This window comes from Panthera onca, chromosome F2, assembly GCF_046562875.1.
Source record: "Panthera onca isolate mPanOnc1 chromosome F2, mPanOnc1 haplotype 2, whole genome shotgun sequence".
NCBI classification, from domain to species: domain Eukaryota; kingdom Metazoa; phylum Chordata; class Mammalia; order Carnivora; family Felidae; genus Panthera; species Panthera onca.
The window spans coordinates 52,628,021-52,651,877 of NC_138356.1; the positions used below are offsets into that span (position 1 = coordinate 52,628,021).

Sequence of the window (23,857 nt, forward strand, 5' to 3'; positions counted from 1 at the left end):
AGGCACCCTCTCCAAGTGGCTCATTCCCACTCCTAACCAGAAGTCTCACAAAAGCACTACATCAAAACAAGAGAGACTACAGGGGAGTCTTCTGTCTTTTTGTGTAATAATGGAAATCCCTGAGTCCCTCTCTCCCCCTTTCACAGGCCAAAGAAAGGCTGTCATCCTGCTCTCTGGCTCTTCCCTCCTGGAGGGAAATACTTAGACTGGTATTGCTGCTCTCTGAGCCCTAGACTCACTGTTAATCACTAGTTTGGACATAGGCAGTTCAAAGATTATCAAATGGTTTGTTATGCTAGGATTCAGTGCTTGTTTCCTGGTTTTCCTTAAACTTTAAACAAAATATCTTTAATTTTGAAGAAATGTAATCCACATGATTCTCATTTGTATATAAATAATCCGATGTTCTTTTTACATGAGCTCTTTGATGTTTGGGGAAAAATGTGTCTTCATAATCTTCTTGTTGAAAGCAGGAAAGCATTTTTCTTAAAATATAAACTCTCGGGGAAAAAATGATTTGGTAGATCCTTTTGAATTCCTGCTGTTTTCATTCATGTGTCATGTATCCATCCATCCACCCATCCACCCACCCAATGAACAAACCTTTACTTACAACCAAATAAAATAAGTCACAACAAGAACTCAAGGAGTTTATAATCTGGAATGGAAAAAGACCGTGCAAATAACCTGCCCTTAATTGTGATTCAAAGAATATTTTAGGTAGTGTTAGGTCCTACCAACACAAAACTAAGTTTGATACCTGACCCCAAATGCTCTTGATCTGGAGCAAGAACAAGTATGTTAGCAGTTGACTGGAACACAAGTCAAACTGTAAAAATCCTGCAATATAAGTAGAAGTAAGATGCTGTGGCAGCACAGCGGAAGGGTGAGTAATTGAGTTTATGGGAATTTGGGTCGCCTTTAAAGAGGAGGCAGTGTTTCCTGGGTGTGAACATTCACAGGCACAAATGGTGTTGGCTGAACTAGACACTAGAAGGTGTAAAGAAACCTGGGTGTAGCAGTGTGAAGGTGTTACACTAAGTGGTGCTATGCATTACACCATTTTCATACATATAGAAATCACTGGAAAGAGTGGATTAGTCTCTTCACATTCATGATTTCCCATCTAAGGCTTTAACAGTGCTTGGTAAAGTTGTAACTCTTCTGGACAGTTAGTTCTTCCATTATGTTAAGTGGTTTTTCCAGACCTATCTTCAAACAGTGTTTAATTGAACGGCCTATACTCTCATAAAGCTTCCTTTTCTTCCACTTCCTTTATAAAACAGGCCATTAGGTGGCTGCTCCTCCTATGGCATTTCATTCCCTCCTCGCCTCTTCTCTTAGAAGAAGGAATAATTCTCCTACTCAAATTCAGCCTCCTCTCACCCCTCTGTTCTTCTTAAGTTTATTTGTCTTGAGAAAGAGAGAGAGAGACAGAGAGAGAGAGAATCCCAAGCAGGCTCCACATTGTCAGTCCAGAGCCTGACTTGGGGCTTAATCTTGCCAAACATGAGATCATGACATGAGTTGAGATCAAGAGTCGGATGTTTAGCTGACTGAGCCACCCAGGCACCCCTTACCCCTTCTATTCTTAACTCCAGATCCTTAGCTATCTCAAAGTACTTGCTCCATCAAGGACTTTTCCGCTCCTCCTTTCAGCTCCTCCTTTAGCTCTTTTTCCTTAGCCTTAAAATTCTTTCACACACCTCTCATCCTAAAAACCATCGCTATCCTTGTCCTTGTCCTTCTAGTTCCCTCCCTATCTCCTTCCATTTTCATCCATTTCCTTGGAAGTATTTTCTAAACCAAAGCTTCTCAAACTTTAATATCCATAAATCACTTGAGGATCTTGTTAAGATGAAGGTTCCAATTCAGTAGTCTGGGATGGGGCCTGAGATCCTGCACCTCAACCTAGTCCCCAATCTGTAATGCTGCTATAGAGAGGTCATTCTACATAGCAAAGGTCTAAACTCTAGTTCCCCTTATGTCTTTATCTACCATTTATTCAGAACCCTCTTACCCTCTGGCTTCTAACCTCTATACCTCTAATGCCCCCCATAAAAAAATCACCAATTCTCCCTGGAATGCCAAACCCAACGGACACTTTGCAGTCATAGTACCTCCCACCCTCTTTGGGGAGTTAAGCATCCCTGACTGTTAATGCAATCTACTATGATGTTATTCGCTCCTGGTTTCTCTTTTGTCTAACCACAATTTCTCATCTTCTTTTTGAATTCTCCCTGTTTACCTGTTTTTTAAAAATGTTTATGTTCCATCCAGTTTATATTTTACTGTATACTCTCTTGAAACAATCTCATCTAGTAATTTTAATTTCTGCCTGGATACTATAGAGTCCCAAATCTTCCCTTTCGGTCCTGATCGAGCTCAGACTCATGTATCCAATTGCAAAACTTGAATCATTAGCATCTCAAGTTCAACATGTAAAATTAACTCATTAGCTACTCTTCAAAACCTGTGATTCCTCTTTTGGACATCTGTACCACCTTCTATTTAATTAATCAGGACAAAGATATGAAATGACCTTCGTCTCTTCCCCACCTTCCATCCAATCATTACATTTTTTGGATTTTTTTTCCTTAGTATCTCTCAAAATCCAACTTCTTCAGTCCATTCCTACTGCCACTGCTGTATAGATCAGGTCTTTCTTCTTAACAGGCTTATAGAATAGCATCTTCACTGACTCAAACTTCTCTGGTCTTACTCCCTTTCAATTCCTACTAATTGCGGCACATTTAGTCTTCCTAAAGTGTGTAAAACCCTGCACTGTCTCCCTTTAACAAGAAAATAAAGCCTAAGCTTAAGAACATGACTTAAAGTCCTTCCTTATCTGGCCCTATCTCCAGCCTCATCTCCTGCTTACCCTTCCCTCAAAGAAACTTTATAGTCCATTCATACTGAACCACTTGGAGTTCCCCATAACTCCGTGCTTTCTGACATTTTTATGCCTTTGTAGTTCCTCTGTCTCTCTGTAAACTCCCAATAAACTTTCAAAATAAAGCTCAGATGCCATCTTTTGTGAAATCGATTATGTGAATTCAGAGAGGCCTACATGTTTCTTTTAATTTTAAAAACATGTATATATAAAATTTACTATTGAGTTATAGTTACTCATTTTTGTCTTTACACACTAATCATTATTATACACAGCTATCCTACAACACAACCTTTAGTGGACTTAATCACTCCTGTCTCAGTCTTCTTTTTGTAGCTTAATCCTATTAATTAAAATTTTTCTGCCTAATGCTTCATCTGGATGCTAGTAATGATCCAGTATATTTGTTAAATATAATTCCCATTCTACCATTAAATTACAGCTATAAAATAATTTCCCAAAGGAAGAGCTTATATAAGTATAATCCAGCATCTCATTATGACTATTATGGTCGTACCTTTCCTACTGGAAATATATTTAAGTTAATTTAGAACCTTAATAATGTCTTCTCTAACCTTTTATACCACTGTTTTGATGCTTACACATTGTATTACAATGCATACAAATGAATATTCCTTGATTATAATTTCTTTTAAATCCATTTTTAACTTAAAATGTTTTAGTACCCCCCCTCACTTTTCTTTTGTTTGATTCTGGTTCCTTACAGCATATCTGGGAAGCCAATGTGTATTTACTTAAAAAAAAAAAAAAAAAAAAGAATGTATATAAGAGAAACTTAGGGTAGTTGTAGTTCTGTGGCAAAATTAGCTGATAGTGGTACCTTTCTGCTTCCCACCATCACATCATGAACACCAATTCCCCATGGAGGCCAAGATAGATTGGATGGATGGTCAGGAGGCACACTGGTCTGATGAGTGGATGAAGTAGTAGCTTGCCTGTAAAAGAGGATAGCAGGAGTCATTCTGCCCTCCACGAAAATAACATAAAATAAACTATACTTTCACATTTCTCATCAAAATGAGAGTTAATATGGCAGAGTTTGCAATTCTTTTTCCTTGGTTAAAAGGCAAAGCCCTGGGAGTTATTAAACCTTAACCATTATCTGCTATTTCAGGTGAGTCTGTTGGTTTCTTTTTTGAAAGAATGCAAGAGATGTAACGACTTGTTTAACGTCAATATTTCCTAGGAATTTTTTCATTATGTTTACCTTTATTTGTATGTTCAATTTTAATTTTAACCTCAATGGCTGATATCAAGTAAGAAATCAATACAGTAATGATCAGAAGAATTCATAAGAATGTACTGACCTTGAGTTAGACAAGACAATGCTTATTCGAGGAGCAAAATCCCAAAGGTTAAATCCATATATCTAAATTCAAAATTGTCTTACGTTAAAATAACAATAGCAAATGTGTAATAAAGGTGAATAATTACTATTCATTAGCACATTTCTTATATTTACATAATTTAAAGTTAAAAGAAACACATAGACCTCTTTCAATCTACACAATAAAAATGCTCCAGCAAAGTTGGTAATGAAATAAATTTCTGAGCTGACTAAAATTATAAATTATAAATTTGGACATCTTTTTTTTTCTGGAAGAAAATGAGCTAAGTTTAAAGTCTGCTTTAAGATCTTAAATGGCTTAAGATCTTAAATGGCTTAAGATAGTGGTCAAATCTACAGGTATTGGATTTTGTATAGATTGAAGGGATTTCTTCATCTTTCAGAGCAATTCAGTTCCATTGAACAAATAACAAGAGTCTAACAGGTACTGTGGGGAATTAAAAAAGTGAGTAGGAGACAGCTTCTTATAAAACAGTAGAAAAGAGAAAACAAAGCTCAAGCAAAATGTGTTAAAAGCTTTGTGAGTGGAGAGAGGGTGATGATTATTAGAAGACATCAGAAAAAGTATCAGGAAGGAACTAAAATTTTGATGCACCATGGAGGACTGTTAGAGCATTTGCCCATCTGAAGGAAGAGAACATAATTTTGGGGAGTGGTTCTGAAACCTTAGGATTCACAAAAATCTTGTGTGTGTGTCGAGAGGTTGGTTGTTATTTCATTCTGTATTAGTTAGTTATGGCTACAATGATGTTTAATAAAACACCCCAAAATGTAGTGGCTTAAAACAACCATCCATTAATGTCTCTTATGATTATTCTGGGCAGTTCCGCTCATCTGAGCAGGGTTCAGTTGATCTCAGCTGAGATCCCTCATGTATCTGGTGTCATGTGGCAGGTCAGGTGGGGGCTGTTGGGACTAGGGGCAGAGGTCTCAGCTGGTAAACTTGCTTCCTGTGATCTCCAAATTTCCTTTAAGTTACTTGGGGCTTTTTCACCTTGAGAAGTAGGCTGAAGCTGAATGACTCTTGAGACCTTCGCTCAAAAGTGACATTTAGGCACTTCTGCATTCTATGGGCTAGTGCAAGTCTCAAGCCAGCCATTTAGGAAGTAGACTCCACCTTTTTATCGGATGAACTGCAAAGTCACATTGTAAGGGCAGGAGTAGAGAAAGGGGAATGGTAGTGGTCATATTTGTAATTAGTCTACCACAGAGGCTTCTTCATTTTGATTGAAATATGGAGTAGGTGGAGTGAAGTTATCTGGAGATGTAGGCTGGGGTTAACCTGACATATTTATTTCAAATTTAGGCAGTAGTGAGGAAACACTGAAGGGTTTTGGGCTGGGGAGAAACTTTCAGAAGTCTGGCTCTAAGAATAAGCTTATGTGGATATGGGTAAATAGAAGCAGAAAATGGGAGAAAGGATATGTTTTTCAATCATGTAGATGGAAGTTAATAAATGTTCAAATCAGTGTGGTGTTAGTGGGTGCAGGATCAAGGGGCAAAGTAAGAAACTTCCTTCTAAGGACTGACCTTATAAGACCACTGATAGGATTACAGGCATGATGGGCTGGTAGCACCTCCTTATGCTTTCCCTTTTATTCCATTCTCAAATATTCAACACATCTCCCATTATTCCAGTTCAGAGCTCCCAGAATTTATTGTCAATTGTTATATGATAATATGGCATTCATAACTGGTAGAACATACAACCATACAGAGATGTGGGACTGAGACCCATTGCTTTGATCTAACATTCTAATGGAGCTAAGCTTTCTTATCACATCCCAGACTGGAAGTTTTTCAGAGATTGAGGGATTAGTTAATTTAGTAGTTTTTTTTTTTTTTTTCCTCCCAGTGATTCCATACTTCTACAGATCTCTAATTTTAAAATTTGTAAAACATTTATTGAAAATGAGATGAGGTTGCATGAATACATTTTCAGTTTTATTTAAAATCAAATAAATCTGTGACTGATGTGAGAAAAATGGTCTAGAAACCACATAAAGTTTAATGAGATAAAAACATAAAGACAAGATCCTAATACCTAATTATCTTATCTTGAAATAATTAAATGTAAAGGATACACATATTAAATAGTTGCACAGCTGTAAGCATTACACAGTACACATAATGAAGTCATAAAACATTTTATACTGCTTTATTATAAATAATTGGAAACAATATTTCATTTTTTCAAACCCAGATAACAAAACAGTAAATATCATGCTTTCTTTTTTTTTTCATTATTTCATTTTATTTTTGTAATATGAGTTGGGAAATAGTATTTATCAAAAGACTGGTAACAAAAATCTGTAGGAACACAAAAGAACAAAACACTCACTTTCATTCACTTAAATGAAAACAATCAAGAAGGACTTTAGAGGGAGAGGCTGAACAGTGCTATGAAGGCGTCACCAAGAACTGAACAACTGCATAATATGGGAGAATGTCACTTGTGAGGCAAAATGGGGTTGTTACGGATGCATAAAAATGAAGACTTGATGGCAAATTTAGAAAATATTTTCCTAAAAATGGAATAGCTTTATTCTCTCAAATAGAGGAAATCTATATTGTTGCCTTGAACAAACTTATTTTTCTAAGAAAGGACACTTAATATGTATTTCAGTTTTCTTACCTCATAATAACTCACATTTTGATAAAAATGCTTCACTACTGTAACCCTGAACACTTAGAGGCAGTGTTTATTTTTGATAAAATACTGTAGTAAATTCAAATTGCCACAAAAACTTGTGCCCCCAAATTCACTTAAGATAGATTATCCCATAGGAATATTTTCATTGAGAGAATTATAGTAGCTAGAAGTCACAATTTTTTAGATAACTGATTAATTTTCTCTTTTGGGGTGTTTTCCTTATGTTTAATACAGAATTTTGACAATTTTCTCCACTAAATAATTTTTTAAAAATCAGAAGTTGCTTATGAAGACAGAGCCTGAGAGAGAAAAACGTGAAGAAATAATGTAAAATAGTATAGTAGATTTCTTTCAAAACTTGTGTTTGTTTGCTTCAATGAAGGACAATCTTGCATATTCCAGATTAAACAGCTATTAGGTTTACCATGGATATAAACATGCTACGTACAATGGTATTTATAATTCTTCTTTTATTTTTATAGACTTCAAAGTGTATCTCTCCTAGAAACTGGAACAGGGTGAATCTGGAAAACATGCTTCACTTAATTAGCAAAAATTAAATTAGCATGAAATAACAGAATGAGGAATTGAAATGGTGATTTTAAAAATAATGAAGTTACACTTAAGTGCACACATGCAAGAAGATATTGTAAAATGAACTGTTCCAGTTTATTTGGTTTTACTCCAACTGAATACACTCTAAAATACTGGTTTCATGTATAATATCAAAGGAAATATTAAATGCATGTATATTATTTTAAGAGCTTGATGGTATATTTCACATTCTTTAAATTTTACTCACGCTATAAATATATTTATATGTCACTCAGTTTTTAAAGTAAATGAAAACTGTAGCATGGGGGGTAATTTTTTGCTTTATATGTCCATACTTGGTCATGTCTATTTCTTTTCTGAAAACTGTATCAAAAAATCAGAGTAAATGGAGCATGTTTCTAACTCACACTATTATTCTTCATGCACTACAAGTCATTATGGTTTACCAAAATGGAATTTACATTTGAAGATGGGTTAACTGAAATCAACTAGTAAGTATGACTTAAGAGTTAGGCTTCTGAAATCCATTAACATTTAACCAACTTAGAGGGCAATGCTATTATTCTTAAACTTTTATCAAAATTGTGCAAAAGTATAAACTGATTTTTAGTAGGTTTGCATAGAAATAACACCATTTCACTTGTGTGATACATCTTTTCCAAAGGATTACGGCAGGCCTGTTTGTATTTTTCATGTATATTCTTTCTTTGTTGTTGTTCATTTCCCTCCTTCTCCCTTCTCCTCCTCTTCCTATACCTTCTCTCCTTCTTCTTCTCCTTCTCCTTCTTCCTCTTCTTTCTCCTCCTCCTCCTCATCCTCCTCCTTTTCTTCTTCTTTTTCTTCAGTTTTTATATGAAATTAACCGTATTTATAATCTGGCTACCATAGTTCTAAAATTAGATCCAGTAGTAGTTTGAAGCACAGTGAACTGAGCAGTTTCTTCCCTTTTTAAAACATGATGGTGAGTGGCATTCCCCACAGTCAAGACTTATGAACACGATTAATCCCATCTAGAGACTTTTGTGAACTCTAAAGGCTCCAAGTCCACAGTCAAGAACCTTGGTGACTTCACATAAATGCCACTTGTGGCTGGAAGGGAGACAATATTGTTTGCTTCAGAAGTTTTCAAGCAGTTTCTTATCTGGTAGCTTCAGATTTTTTTTGTTGCTTTTATGACTGCTTTCGACATTATGCCTTCAAAAATCCAAAGGTCGAATCATCATAGTTGTGGAACGTAAGGAGTAACTGGGCCCTTTGAAGTAGTGCCACTTTATCCCATTCAGTTTTCCATGGTTTTGTCCAGCAGTATAGAACATTCCATTTAGATTGGATGGGCCACAAGCATCAAACCACCAGCCTGAAAAATTAGTTAATAATGAAAGAGAAAAGAAGGAGAAGAAACAATTATAAGTAAATTGAACATCTGGAAATTAGTGGAATTAACCAAGGTGGAATTCATTTATACTTTTTATGACAATTTGCAAATACGAGGCATTCAACAAAAAGCTTCTGGGTAAGTGCAACTGTTTTAAGCGACATCCAATTTAGGCAATGTATGAGTAGAGAGGAAAGCTTCCATGGAAACCAAGCTTCAGGGTCACTCCATTGGGACTCATTTCCCATTGTAATGATGGGAAACTTCTGGGATTCAAGATAAGATCTATTTCAGACCTAGATTTATATGTAGGGCAAGTAAAATGCAGATACCCTTAGTCATTCCATGTTAAGCTTGTTATTAGGACTAGAACAATAATTAGCGAGGAAGTTCAGAAGCTTTGACAACTGATATCTACATAGAGTGAAAGAAATGTTCTCCATCTACTTCATATTTTTGCCAACAACTGGCCCTCAGCTGCTTCTGAAACTAATTGGATACTGGGCAATGACTATGATGCACAAATTGAATTTGAATTACTATGTTCTCCCTATATTTTACAGCTATATGGGAAGTGTTCATCAATAGTAGCCATACAGTGTCTATACAGCAGTATTTTTTTTTCTGTGATTGTTCAAGCTCTTTCAAAACTTATTAAAAAGAAAAACAACTTGATGAGCAACATGGAGATCCTATGCTTGTATAGTTCTCTGTAAGGGTAACTTAGTAATTTATTTTTTTAATGAATTAAGTTCTTAGATTTTTAGATAAAACATAGTACTTTTTCTCTGTCTCCTGAAGTAACACTACTGAAATCTTTAGGGAGAGATCTATGCCAGAGACATTCTGGCATATTTTTATTTGGATACAGCTGACCTCCCTTTGATTACAGAGTTATACCTAAGGGACTAATAGCTAAAGAAAGAGAAAGCTGTACAACTGATGTTTAACTGATGTTAACTTGTGTATAACACAAGCATCATTTTGCAGAAACTTTAGAAAAAGTTAAATGGAGAAAAGCTTGTTCTCATTTTTCAATTTTGGAAGATGAATACAGCAAGGTTGTGTTTATAAAGTCATACTAGAGACATAGCAAGCTGTATTAATCACAGCGCATATTAGAGAAGAATAAGGTATGTCTTGAATTTGGAAAGACTGTATTCAATGCTATTTTTCCAACTGTATGCAGACAACATAGATGTTAACGCAGTCAAAACATGAGAAACAAGAAAGTTCTTGTTTGGCAAGGAAGGAAGAACTGTAAAATTCCACATTTTTTTCTTAAGATTAATTCCTTTAAATTTTTTTGATAAATACAACTAGTAAAAATGTGTTATTTGTGTTACAAAAAGCATTCTAATATTAGGGAATGCATTTACCCTAAAGACTCTCAAAACACCAAATGAAACCCAACTTGATTGCTCCAGTGTTTCGACTTTCTCCTCCTTTTCTCTGACTTTCTTGATGCACTCTTCCATCATGTTAATGATCCTTTCATAGTGTTTCAAATATCCACCATGGTCTCTGAAGGAAAGGCAGCTACTCTATTATTAGGAACTTCTATGAATCATAGAATGATCCTTCAAGTTACATTAGGTACTCGAGGTAAAAGTATGTATTTTTGTTTGGTTTAGAGAAAGTCAAAAGAGTTCTGGACAACTGTGGGAAGGCAGAAGTCTGTTTCCAACAGCAGCCTGGCAATAAAGGGCACAGGCTGAAGGGTAGATTCATTAGGAAATTTTGGATGAGTTTAGCAAAGACACAAGAAACAGTAGGGGCACATGAGAGAATCAGACAAATTGATCTTCTATATTTTTTCTGATGAGTAAAGGAGGGTAATGTTTGTGGTAAGGGGAATGGCATTTTGGATATCTTGAAAGAAGACCATATGGCTGGGTCATAGTTAACATGAGAAAATAGCAGCCTCAAGCTGAGAAGGTCAGAAGATCAAATCACAGTCTTTTATCCAATATCCTAAGGACAATGTAAAGGCATGGTCTATTTACAGGCCTACCTCATGTACTTAGCACCGTACCTAACAGTTTGCTTAACAAATGACTGGGGGAGTGACTATAAGCTTACTGACAGATTGGCTGTTTTTGACTATTTCTCCTTACAAATTTTCAGAGTCTGAAGTAGTTTAGTTTACTAAAAAGTTATATTTGATAGACACCACAATACATAACATCCACGCCTACTGTGTTCGTTCATTCATTCTTTATTTATTCCTTCAATATGTAATTATTGTGACTACTGTTAACACAATACTCAACAAGACAGAAGTGGTCCCTCCCTTCATGGAACTTACTTCTCATGTGAGGAACAGACAAAAAGCAAGTGAATAAGTAAAATACTTACGATACTTCATGATTTAAAGAAAGAGAAAGAAAAGAATCAAGGAGCTATGAAGGAGAATAAAAGGAGACCTACTTGACTTTTCACATTCACAGAACAAGCTGGTATTTAATGAGATCTGAAGGATGAGAGGGAGGCAGCCATGTGAAGATGTGGAAAGACTCTTTTAAGCTGAGTATAGCACATGCCAATGTTCTGAGGAAGAAAGAGAGCTTGACATGGTTAGAAACTAAAAGAACATCAGTGTAGCTTGTTCACTAGAACATAGTGAACACGGGGGAAACTCTCAGGAAATAAAGGTAAAGAAACAGGCAGTCTTGGTGGAAAGTTGAACAACGTTCATGGAAAACTTTAGAGTTTATCCAGTCTACTTGTCCATCATCAGATGAATAAGCAAAACATTCTCTCGAAATAGGAACCAATATTTAACCAAGGGAACCAGATCTATCAGGCTGAATGTTTAATCAAATATTATTGAGAACCTTCATTCTGTAAGTATGGTCTGCCAAAGTCATCCTGAGCATATGTGGCAGAATGATGAAGGGGAAAAAAATGATTTTAAAATCAAGTCAACAAATATTAACCAACAGAAAGATATAGAGGTCAGGGTTGAATAAAACAGAAATCCTGTCTTCAAAGACTGCACAGTTTTGTTCATGGGAGAGACAATAAACTGCTTAACAATGAGGTGAGGGTTGTTAAACAGAGAAGAAGGAAATCTACGGATACAGAGGCAGAACGTCCTGTCAGTGGGTCCACAAAGTTGACTTATTTACCACCTGAGCTGTGTCCTGAGAATGAATGTGAATTCACTGAACAGAAAGAAATTCTGAACACAGTGTGTACCCTGAGAGAGTAGGAGAGAGTGTCTGTCAGCAGCCTGGCTTGACTGGACTGCCAGTGGGTAAGGGGTTAGACAACAAAAGCTTAGCAAAATAAACAGGAGAGAGAACACAGAGGTTTTTATTTTATTTTCAGAAATTTTCTTGTGGGCAATGGAAAGCCTATAGTGTACCAGACAAGAAATTAGAAGACCCAGACTTTGATGCTGATGGCACCAGTTAATAACCAAGAGATCCTAAGCAGTAATAATAATGATATTTGCTATTTATAAAATAGTTAATATACATTAGGGACTATGCTATAGCATTTATATGCATTCTCTTATTTCATCCTTCAAACAACCTGAGTTGATGTGGCAAGTACTGTAATAAAGACACTGATGCCTAGCAGTAAGGAGATGGTTCCAAGGTCATGGTCACTTAGTTCCTCATTCATAAGATGTGGTTTATAATGTCTGGCCAACCATTTTCCCAGCATAGTCGTATGGCCCAAATAAGATGACACATTGACTATTCGGCCCTGTAAAATCCTAAATAAGTGCTTAGTGTAAGTTATGTGGAAAGGAAGATGGAAGGTTTAGGGTAGGAACGAACACAAAGGATTACATCTTGTGGGGCAGGCACCATAATGATTTAATAATAAAGACCAGGTCATCAGTGCCAACATATCTCCTTATTTGCTTGGTAGGGTCTCTTAGAGAAATATGCAATAATTTGGACCCAAATGAGTAAGTTGTGCAACGTTTGCATTGTAAAAACAATGGCATTTAAGTAACTAACATGATTTGAACAATTGTTTTCAGTGATTTCTTTTGACATCATGTTGAAACCAAAGACCTTAATGTATTTGACGCTTTATCTTAAGACCAGTGGGCCATGCACATAATGGACTATCGCAGAGCAGTTGATGATAATAAAGATGACGAATTAAGATGGCACGACACGAAAAGAAAGGGTGATTATTTCTCATGACAATTTTTGTTGCAGTGTCCTTTATAAGATATTCTGAACTACAAGGAAACAAAAATAGCTATTTGTGTGCAAGTAAGTATTCCATTTCCTCTGACACATGCAGTAAAACAACAAAGGAATTTCTACTTTCTACTTTTCTTTGAAAAAATTGAACATGGCCAGCTCTTTTAAACATAAATCCTGAAAAGACGAGGTTTTAAAGCATGATTATAGAAAACAGGCAAAAGTATAGTGGAGTCCTTGTTACTCATATGTACTCCTTGACATTCATAGATAATCCTGTGTGCTCATGGGTAACCAGGACCTATGTAAATTTGCATGGAATGAAGGTGTTCTTTGTGAACATATAGAGAGTACGCCTGGGTTTGCAGTTCCTCTCTGATAAGATACCAAGTAGCTGGATAATATTATATGTGCTTTACAATCTTGGGGAAATATTAACTCTGTGTGCCTAGGAATAACAAATGCGCCAATATGCTAAAGAAGTTAATCTAGGAAAGACACTTGAAACTTAAAAGAACGCAGTGATGCAAGCAAAGGACAGAAGAAACCAGCAGTGTCCATCTGCTGTTGGGACAACTGATAAAATGTCTCAAATGTTTTAAGATTGGCAACTGCTGGCTTGTACGTTGCCAAGCATTTTTCTTTATAACCTGTAACCTCATGTATATTTTAATAAGAAATCTGAGATGCATGTTTCTAATTCATTTACACTTAACTCATTAAAATTTAGCTTTGTCCTAACTATGCCTGGCTCTCCGGCCTTTAAAAATCATTCCAGTCTTTTATCTTTGAAGCAGAAAACTCACATTTTATCACCAATAAATAAAACGTTGCCCAGAAAGTAGGAATTTGATTCTAAACTTTGTACTCAGGAAGTCCAAATTTATTTGAAAATCAGGAAACCTAACTCTCAAATTCTTCTGATCCTAAACAAAATGTCTCTCAACACTTCCTTTCTAAGGTAAAAAGTACAACAAACTGTAAAGATATATCTGTTCTTATGGATTTCTTTCATTCATTTTCAATGCATACATTCTAGTCAGCAATGCACAACAGAACTTGCACAGAACATAAGAGTTCCTCTCTTGCTAACTAAGAATGAGGCTGCACAAAACTGATGGTGCCATTTTTCATTATGAAAATCACTTACTGAGTTCACGTGCACAAACTTGGCCTTATCCATAGGTAGCCTCAAGGAGTAGCACGCGGGAGGCAAAGGACCTTTCCTAGATGTCTGCGTTCTCTCTGTCACCTCATACTATATCCCTCTCAGGCCAAGGACTTGGCTTTTTTTCCCTTTCTCTTCTTTTTGTTCCAAAGATGAAAAGTTGTTGATCCTGGACAGTGATCTTGAATTCACTTAAAACCTTTAGGTATTCTCTTACTGTCTCTTCCCTCCCTTGCACTTCATTTCACTTTTAAGGTTTAAATGAGGAAATCCCTGCTAACGCGCTGCAAACAGTAAAATAGATACCTGTTGCCTTTGAATGCCACTCATTTTAAAAGAGGCCGGAGAAGGAGCAGATAAAGTGATGGCTTATCTGGAGGTTGTGTTCAAATCTTACCCTTAGTGCTGATTCTGTGACCTTTGGTAAATTATCTAATGTTTCTGTATCTCATTTCTTGCCAAAAGCATTACTGTGGTGCTGATTTAAAAGGGTTTTTAGAAGTGTCATGTAAGTTATTAAATATAAACCATTTAAGATAATGCAATAATGCCTGTTCATATGAGTGCAGTAATATTTGCTATATTATTATGAGAGTAAAATAACACAAAAGTAAGCGTTTGATGATTTCTCATGCATTGTCAATTATTAACCTTCGGTGGCAGACTTGTACTATGGGACTATCAGTTCTGGTTCACTTTTTTTTTTTTTTTCCAAATTTACCATTTGAAAGACATTTTCTGATATTCTCTGCTTTTCTTTTCCCAATAAGCAAAAATTTCCTTCAGAAAATAGGAATATAAATTTGTACTTAGAAATGTTCATATTTACTTGGAAGACAGGAATCTAATAAATTTTTCCAGTTCTTGAGCTTAGTCTTCTGGGGTTTAGTTATTCTTAAAATTTAGTCCCAATTCTCATATCTTCTATTCATCAAATTGTTTCACGAGTGTGCCTGCAAATACATATGCATACTTCTGTATTTTAAACCTCAGTTCAAGCAACAGTCACATTCAGATTCACACTGATTTACTTTTATGCCTTCTCACTGGGATCATTTGTGACTTTGTAATGCCCTTTCAGAGCCTGTGATAAAGTATTCATTCACTCGACCGATATTTATTGAGCACATACTATGTGCCAGGCACTGTGCTAGGCACTCAGTATATAGTAGTAGACAGCACAGAGTCTCTGCAACACACATTTTGTGGAACATTTTGTGTACTGGATATGTACAAATGAGAAATTGCTTTGAAATAAAGTAATGCAATGTAGATTTCTGTGGTCAACCTTAAATTATCCATATGGATCTTTTCCCTCAACATTTTTGCCTTAAAACCTAGGGAATGCCAGTTATCTGGCAATGCTTAGCACATCCTTCCTGGATTATTAAAAACTCTAAGATGATTATATTTTCCCAAAGATCTTGTCACTTAGCGTCATTTGCCAGTTGGAGAAGCTGCTAATTTCTTTCATTTTCTTTGTCCTCAAGATTATATAGCAGGCAATATCAACTCTTTCTGCAAGCATTTATCAATTCTGCTGTTAGCATCTGGGAAGTTGTAGGGTGTACTAAGAAATTTATGTGTATGGCTTTATCCTGTCTTTTAAGGGCTGAACTGAGAAATATCCTTTGTTAGCTTTAGCAAAGTCTTGTCTGTCGTCTGACATAGTTTATGCGTGGGAAAAGAGATCAGAGTTTCTACCACAACAGATTCTTTCTGTAGAAGGTTAGGTCACATTTTTACATAGTTTTTATATTATACACTAAATGTGGAAACTGTGTTGAAAGAAAAGTAAGGTAAGGAACAGAATGTAAAACAATACCATGTTTTGTTTTGTCAGCAACCTTTAGTAACTGTAGTTTCTAATAGTCTTTTAGAAAGACTATTTGAAGAATGCTAATTTAGTACTAAAGACCCCGTTTTCTTGAAATGTAATATTCGCTTTGAATGTGACAATCTAAGTTGTTCCTTTTCAGAATTTTGGAGTCAGAAGATTTTTACATATTTGTTTTTATATACAATAAATCCCTATAAAACAAAAGCATGCATTGAATGAGATTACATTTTCATTTTCTTAATGTTAAATACTAGATAAAACTGTTAAGTTTAAAAGAAACTGATTCCTTTCTTTGGGCTCAGGAAGGCACAAAACGAACTGTCCTACAGGACTGAAAATATTGCCTACAATCATCTCTTAACTTGGTCCCTCCCAATACTGAAGTATATGGATTTTTCACAATATCCTACATATAGGAGGAAACCTAAGGAGAAAACTTACAAATTTTCCTAAGGTCAGTTGCATCATAGAACAAAGACATTTCTGGCTTATAAATCTGGGCTGATAAATCACCTTTATTTAACTATTAATTAAAAGGGCAGTTGCACAGAAGCAACTGTATGGGGCAATTTTGACCTTGAAATATATATTCTGGTCCCAGAAGAAATCTGTAACAAAACATGAAAAATTTTCAACATTTACATTGGATGGAAGAATTGCTGGCTTTCTGGTAAGGTAGAAACAAGTACATATACTTCTGGGAAAGGAGGTATAAAGCACTGTGGTATCTATTTCTATTGATGTAAATGTACTTTCTCAGCCCATTACACCTCCTTTCCACTCTACACTATACTACGAATCACAACCCATGCACTGAAAAATAATATCACATGGTTTTCCTTACATTAGCCACAGTGAGTACATGGAATAATAGAATCACAGAACCAGAAGAAAGTAGAGACTTTCTTGTCTAGACCCTCAACTGAAGGAACATGCATAAGTAAGCTCTTTTAGATAAAATAGCTTTATATTCTCTTCTTGAAGATGTCCACCACTAGAAATGAACAATCCTCCTTGGCAGCATTTGATCCCTGGACACTCCATCTAAAGTTACTTCCCCTTTCTCCAACAACTCCATCACGTTATATTTTGCCTCCGAAACTGGTTATGGTTTGAAATTGTTATTTATTGCTTACTCTTTTGTTGATGGTCTCCCTCAATAGATGCAAGTTCTATTCTGTCTTGCTCATTTCTCTAAGAGTAGTTGATCTGTAATAGTTACTTGTTAAAAATATGTTAAATTGATAGAAGAAAGTTAAGAAGTTAGGATATTGGGAAAGAATAAAGAAAGATCAAAATGTTCTACTTTATGCCTAACTGAAATACCTTCTGCTTTCAATTAAGCTCATCTCTTGTTGTTCAATCTCTGTCATATAAAGGTGGCAACGATACCACATTCGCCAACCCAAATCCCTGCATGTATTTGCACAAAACTATTTAGGACAGTTAGTGGGCGATAAATCTTACTCTACCCTTAATTTCTTTCAGAAGAAACAAAGGAAAAATTTTGTAAATAAACAAGATGAAATAAAACTTTAATTGATGGTGACAGAAAACTATGAATTATTAGCTTCAAAGACTATAAAATCTTATTGCTTAAAGGAAACTATTTAAAATAGGCAGCAAGTTCAAATACAAATTAAAAAAGAAAGGAAAAACCATTAGATGAAGAAAATGGTTCTAAGGGAAACTATGACAGAATAAATACTGGTAGTGGGGAGTAGCTGAGTAGGACCTAACGTTCCAGGCAATACTCAAGTTACCTGGACTGTCATTGACATTCATCCTTATGCTCTCCAGTTCTTAGCCATCGAAATTCCACATTTTAGCTTTGCAGAGTGAATAGGTTTGCAAGGCCTGGATTCTTTCAAAAGGATATTTGATAGGGTAATGGCGTTTATTACAAAAACACATTTAGTTAGACCATTCCAGCCCAAGCAATAAGTGGAAATTTTCTCTCCCCAACATATGTGTTTATTGGTGAGTAAGAAGCAGGTCCAGGAATGATTATGGATGAAAGAACATGACAAAGTTCAATCATTTGAAGCAGAAATAAAATCATAAATCTGAGCAATGAAATTTTCTCACCAACAACCAAGAGGTGCATTTTCCTCTTTGCTTATTAGCTCTATATTTCTCATTATTATGACAGAAATATGAACATATTGGAATGCTCTTCTAAGGCAACATTAGAAATATTTTACTGTTGTTCTTTCAGGCATTGCATTTATTTGGTAAGAAAAGCTATCTGTAAAAATAGACATGGAGAAAATGAAGCACATTTCAATATTAAAATGAACAGCAAACTAGACAATCAAAGTCCTTTTGTCTCTGTATAAAGTTGTTGACAATTCCATTTATGGGATCAGGGAAGTAATGAAAATTTTTTTTCTTTCAGGAAAACAGTTTAAAACCTAACCTGTGGGTACCAATCTAAATTTTAACAACTGTTTTGGGGAGGGGGTCATAAAGTTACATATAGAGGACTTTTACCTATTTGATGAGGTTGCAAATGATGCCAGAGTAGCATTTTAAAGTTTAAGGAGGAGGATATGATAGAAGAAGAATCATAACAGGTTGGCTTTGATAATACTAGAGTTGGTCCCATGTTGAAATGATGTTAATGTAAGTGCGGTGGAGGGGGGTCAATGGGATGTGATTTGGTGGTGGTAATAATGGAGGACGTGGGGATGGGAGGAAGGTGGAAAGATTTCTGTAAAACCACCCCTCCCTATTCTTCCATGCTCTGTTAACTGATGACAAAGTGTCAACCTAATGATCCATTTCACTGGCTTCAAAATTTGAACATGATTTCAAGGGTTACAAAATGTTCATTTATTCATGTGCCATATTTTTAATTGAGTTCCTGTGTGCCACATCTACTGTGCTGGGTGTTAAATATAAAATGGTAAGCATTAACTTGCTTTTATTTTCCTTATGTACAAAGCGGAGATAGAGTTTATCTCCCTGCTTATCTCACACAGCTGGTTTGGCATTCAACTAAGGGAGTACAACCTATGCAATAACATATACTAATATATAATAATGGATTTCGAGGGTTTTTTTTTCCTTACTGTCAATGAAAACATGGTTTGTTGTAGATTAACACAGAAGGAGAACCAGGAAAGCTGAGGGTTGGAGTGACTGCTATTCCATTCAGAGAGAGAAAGAACACAAAAACTGTGAGAAGAGAAGCACAGGAAAAAAGTTTTCCTTTACAGTTTTGCTGGGTGCCAACTCCTTCCTTGCCAGAACCTATAGCTTGACTTGAGCTAACTTGCTTGCCATTGGGTTTCAGCCACATGTTTCTCAAACTTCAGCCAGTCATGCATCAACTTCACAGATTTTTGCCATCATCCATTTATAATTTTTATTAATATTTAATTTTTTCTTTAAATCAATAATTTGTTATAGATCAAATATTGTGAATACTTTAAAAATGCAAAGATTATATAATTCTTTTAAAGAAGAAAACAGTACCACTTGCTACAATAAAAGGGAGATATAAAACCCAATACAATTAAAACAAGATCACTTTATTCACTTCTAGGTAGGTTCCATTGTCTAACCAAGGCCCTGAGCCTGAGGCCTAAGGGTTTTCTCCTTCTTTGCTCTAAAGATTATTGAATGATTATCGAGTAAGTGTTCAGGAAGTATTATAGATACACTAGCACCAAACTGAGAATTTCTCTTTTGACACAATCAGAAGGCTCAAAGACAATGAGAAGGTTAAAAAAGGATTTATCTTTCTTACTTGGTGATATAGTACTATTTAATGGTATCTCTTTTTTTTTTTTTTTTTTTTTTTTTTTAATTTTTTTTCAACGTTTTTTTTATTTATTTTTTTGGGACAGAGAGAGACAGAGCATGAATGGGGGAGGGTCAGAGAGAGAGGGAGACACAGAATCTGAAATGGGCTCCAGGCTCTGAGCAGTCAGCACAGAGCCTGACGCGGGGCTCGAACTCACGGACCGCGAGATCGTGACCTGGCTGAAGTCGGACGCTTAACCGACTGCGCCACCCAGGCGCCCCTAATGGTATCTCTTATACCAGCTCAAATGTCTTGCAGAAGTCAATACCATACATTGAAAAGCCCTAGTGTTGCTGGTCTGAATTTTATAACTTTAGATCTCAGTACACTTCTTTATTCTTCTTATTCCATTTCAATAGAATGGCCAATGAACTGTACTACATAGTTGCAAAATACTTTGTAAGAAGGTTTTTTTTTTTGTTTTTTGTTGGCTTTCCCCTGTATGCTGAATTCCCAAATTGTTATCCATTCCACTATGGGTATCATTATGATTATTTAGAAGGTAGAATAACTGGCACTTTAAGAAGCTAAAGAATTTTTTCAGAACCAAGCTTAGCATGCCCCCTTTACAGACAATGGGGGAGGAGGCAAACTTATAAATATGCTAGAAATGTCTTGCACGAGAACACATGGTAAATTAGTGGGCAGAACAAAATGATCTCTAGGGACTTGCTCTTAAGTTTCCTGACCAGAAGATCACAGTCCTTTCTCATAGATAAGAAACTTCAAGCCTCAAACCAATGAAACATAACTTAGAGAATGGCCCCATAGGACTTACCTCCTGTTAGCATGAGGGCACATTTGCACATACAGTTGTCATTATCTGCATCTTTAGTGCTGAAATCAGCACCATGTAAGATCAGGCTGCTCTGTTTTCCTGCTGTCCCAGTGTGACCCTTTAAATACAACCTGAAGTTAAGAAAAGGAAAAAGATAAGCTATTCAACAGAATTACAGAACCCATAAGACCAGTTTGTTGAATGTTTGCCTTTTTCATTATTTCCTCCCTTCTTTGCACTCAGCCCTTTTAACAAACTACTGCAAGACCCAATCTAGGAGAAAGAGAAAAAGAAAGAAAGAAAGAAAGAAAGAAAGAAAGAAAGAAAGAAAGAAAGAAAAGAAAGAAAGAAAGAAAGAAAAGGGAGGAGAAAGGGGAAGGAGAGAGAAAAAAAGAAAGAAAAAGAAAAAGAAAGAATAAAGAGAAAGAAAGGAAGAAAGAAAGAAAGAGGAGGGGGGAGAAAGGGGAAGGAGAAAGAAAGAAAGAAAGAAAGAAAGAAAGAAAGAAAGAAAGAAAAGAAAGAAAAAAAGAAAGAAAGAAATAAAAGGAAGACTCCAAATGACAGATAGCAAAATTCTCTATGGCTTGTGTGTTTGGTGTTTTTTCACAATGCATACTCAAACTCATATGGCTCTGATAGTGCAGGATCCACAAAAGGAAAATGGGTTGATTTTACTACAAGTATTAATCTCCAAAGAAAAAAATGCCTTGTAGAGTGCCATTACAGCATACAACTATGTTAATGTTAAACAGTGATGATGTGTACACATTATTCTTAACAGCAATACTAATAATAATTGTCATTGATTGAGGACTTGCTCTGTGCCAAACAATCTGCTAAATGCTTTCCATTTATTCTTTAATTTACTTTTATATTAAATCTGTGATCTAAGCATCAATATACCAATTTTGCATTCCAAGATTTAGAGAAGATAAATAAGCTGGAATCTGGCTATGTTTGACTTTAAAATCCAAGTTCTTAATCATTATACATTCCCTGAAGAAATGTTTGTTGAGCACATATTACATACCAGGAATTTTTCTAAGCACTTAAGATATACCAAAGGGCCATGCCATTAAGGGGCTTATATTCTAGGAGTATCCCTAAAATTAAGTTCAAAATGCCAACTGTTTAACCACAAATATGGAATTCTTCAAAGAACCTAACCTACCTTACTCTCTAGAAACATTTCTTATATAAAATTTAAATTAACGTACATCCGAGGCTCTGCAACAGTTGTACATATAAAAAATCATCTGGTTATTTGTGAAAAAGGCCTTTTCACTAGGACTGGGAATTTATGTTCTCAATTAGTATCTGATATTACTCTTTGCAGACTGAAGAATACTAGTCTATAATTCAAAAACTAGTGGATAAATCACATTTGATGCCTAATGTAATTAGTTCTCTGATGTCTGGTCATTTCCTACTGACCCTATATATATTGTTTTATATTCATCTGGGCAATTGGAACAAATGCACACTTGCTCAGGTCCTTCAGTGCTTCCTTGGGGCTCAGAATAGCTACACTCAGGTTGTCAGGTTGTCAATTTGATATACAAGGTCTTCTCTAGTAGACCCTCTACCTTCTTTCCAACTCTACCTAACATGGTTCCTCAGTTCTCATTCATCAAAATCATCTAGGAATATTCTTTTAATATCCATGTGTATTACCACTTCTGTACCTGAGTCTTATTTATAAATCTTATCCACTCACAATATAGTTAATATCTCTGTATAAGGGTGACACTACTGGGACTTAGGCCAGCTCTGAACAAATGTTACATTATTATTAAACAGAAATAATATGAGGGGCACCTGGGTGGCTTAGTCAGTTAAGTACCTGACTCTTGATTTTGGCTCAGGTCATGCTCTCATGGTTTGTGAAATCGATCCCACATCAGGCTCCCTGCTGACAGCACAGAACCGGTTTGGGATTCTCTCTCTCCTTTCTCTCTGCCCTTCCCCCACTCACGTTTTCTCTCTCTCTCAAAATAAATATTTAAAAAAATAATACAGATCAATTAATATTTGGATTTTCATTCTTTGATACCTATATTTGACTTGGGTTTGCACCTAAGTATATGTAAAGGTCCCCTTATTATTTTGCAAGGTTGATATTAATTTTAGAAAATAACAGTAATGTTATATGGTTGTGTGAAAACATTTTACAGATATTCTGCAGAGATCTTTGAGTCAGAGCAAAATATACAATTAAGCCCTACTCAAATTTTGTTGTTTTCAATGATTAATAGAACCTATAGTTAATAGTAGGTTGGGGGAAGCTTCTAAAGGTAAATTCTCATATATAAGCCTGTATTTTAAAACTCTGAAGGGCCAGCTAAAAATCACTGGTGACAAAAATTGTAGATTTTTTTTTGTTTTATTTATTTGTGAGTAGAGAGAGAGGGAGACAGAGTGTAAGCAGGGGAGGGGCAGAGAGAGAGGGAGACACAGAGTCTGAAGCAGGCTCCAGGCTCTGAGCTGTCAGCACAGAGCCCAACACGGGGCTTGAACTGACGAACCATGAGATCCCAACCCGACCTACTGAGCCACCCAGGCACCCCAAAAATTGTAGAATTTTTTAAATGTGGATTTACATTTCAGGTTGTAGACAGCCCACTTGGAGGCGGGTTTCATCAGGGGAAAGTAAGGTTGAGAGGTCACCAGTTGGAGCCTGGGACAAGTTACCTGTGTGAATTCACAACCTTCCAGATTTGATCACTTTCTCAGCCTTTCAGAGACAGCCACGCATTCTCCAAGCTAAGAGAGACTCTTGTTAGTTTGCCACTTACACTCAAAATGGGAACATTGTGGAATCCAGGCTCTCGTTTTTCTTAGAGTTTCACACAGAAAGCCAAATTATAATTGGAAAGTTGCTTATTTAGTGAACACAGAATCAGTTTGGGGAAGAAGATGAATGATTCCAAAATTATGTGGCTGCAACTGCAGGCCTAAAATCTCCTGCTCCACTGGAACTGGGTGAGTTTTGCCCACAGGTGCTCTTGGATGAGCCATGCTAAATTCCAACTCTAATTCTTGGCTTCTCTATGATTACTGATGACTTTCCTTCTTTTTTCAAAAGGTAAGTCAATACCAGTATCCTGTTAGTAGCTCTAAGCTCACCAATGGGGCTAGAGATTCCAGAACATGATAATTTTCTACACTATCATTTGCAGGTAACTTAAGCACCAATGTTCTATTGATATTAAGTAAGTGACTGCTATGTGCTGGATATAGTTT

The 23,857-nt window shown here is 35.9% G+C and overlaps 1 protein-coding gene across 2 annotated transcripts in view; it reads right to left on the bottom strand.

Annotated features, from left to right (window-relative positions):
* Positions 1-6,393: 6,393 nt before the first annotated feature.
* Positions 6,394-23,857, bottom strand: part of ANGPT1 (angiopoietin 1) — a 242,241-nt gene continuing 224,777 nt past the window's right edge. For both annotated transcript variants that reach the window (XM_060611147.3, XM_060611148.3), the window contains exons 8-9: positions 20,615-20,745; positions 6,394-8,827 (exon numbers count right to left, since the gene is read on the bottom strand). In XM_060611147.3, the coding sequence (XP_060467130.1) occupies positions 8,667-8,827; positions 20,615-20,745 (292 nt within the window). In that variant the 3' untranslated portion in view covers positions 6,394-8,666. The remainder of the gene's footprint in view (positions 8,828-20,614; positions 20,746-23,857) is intronic.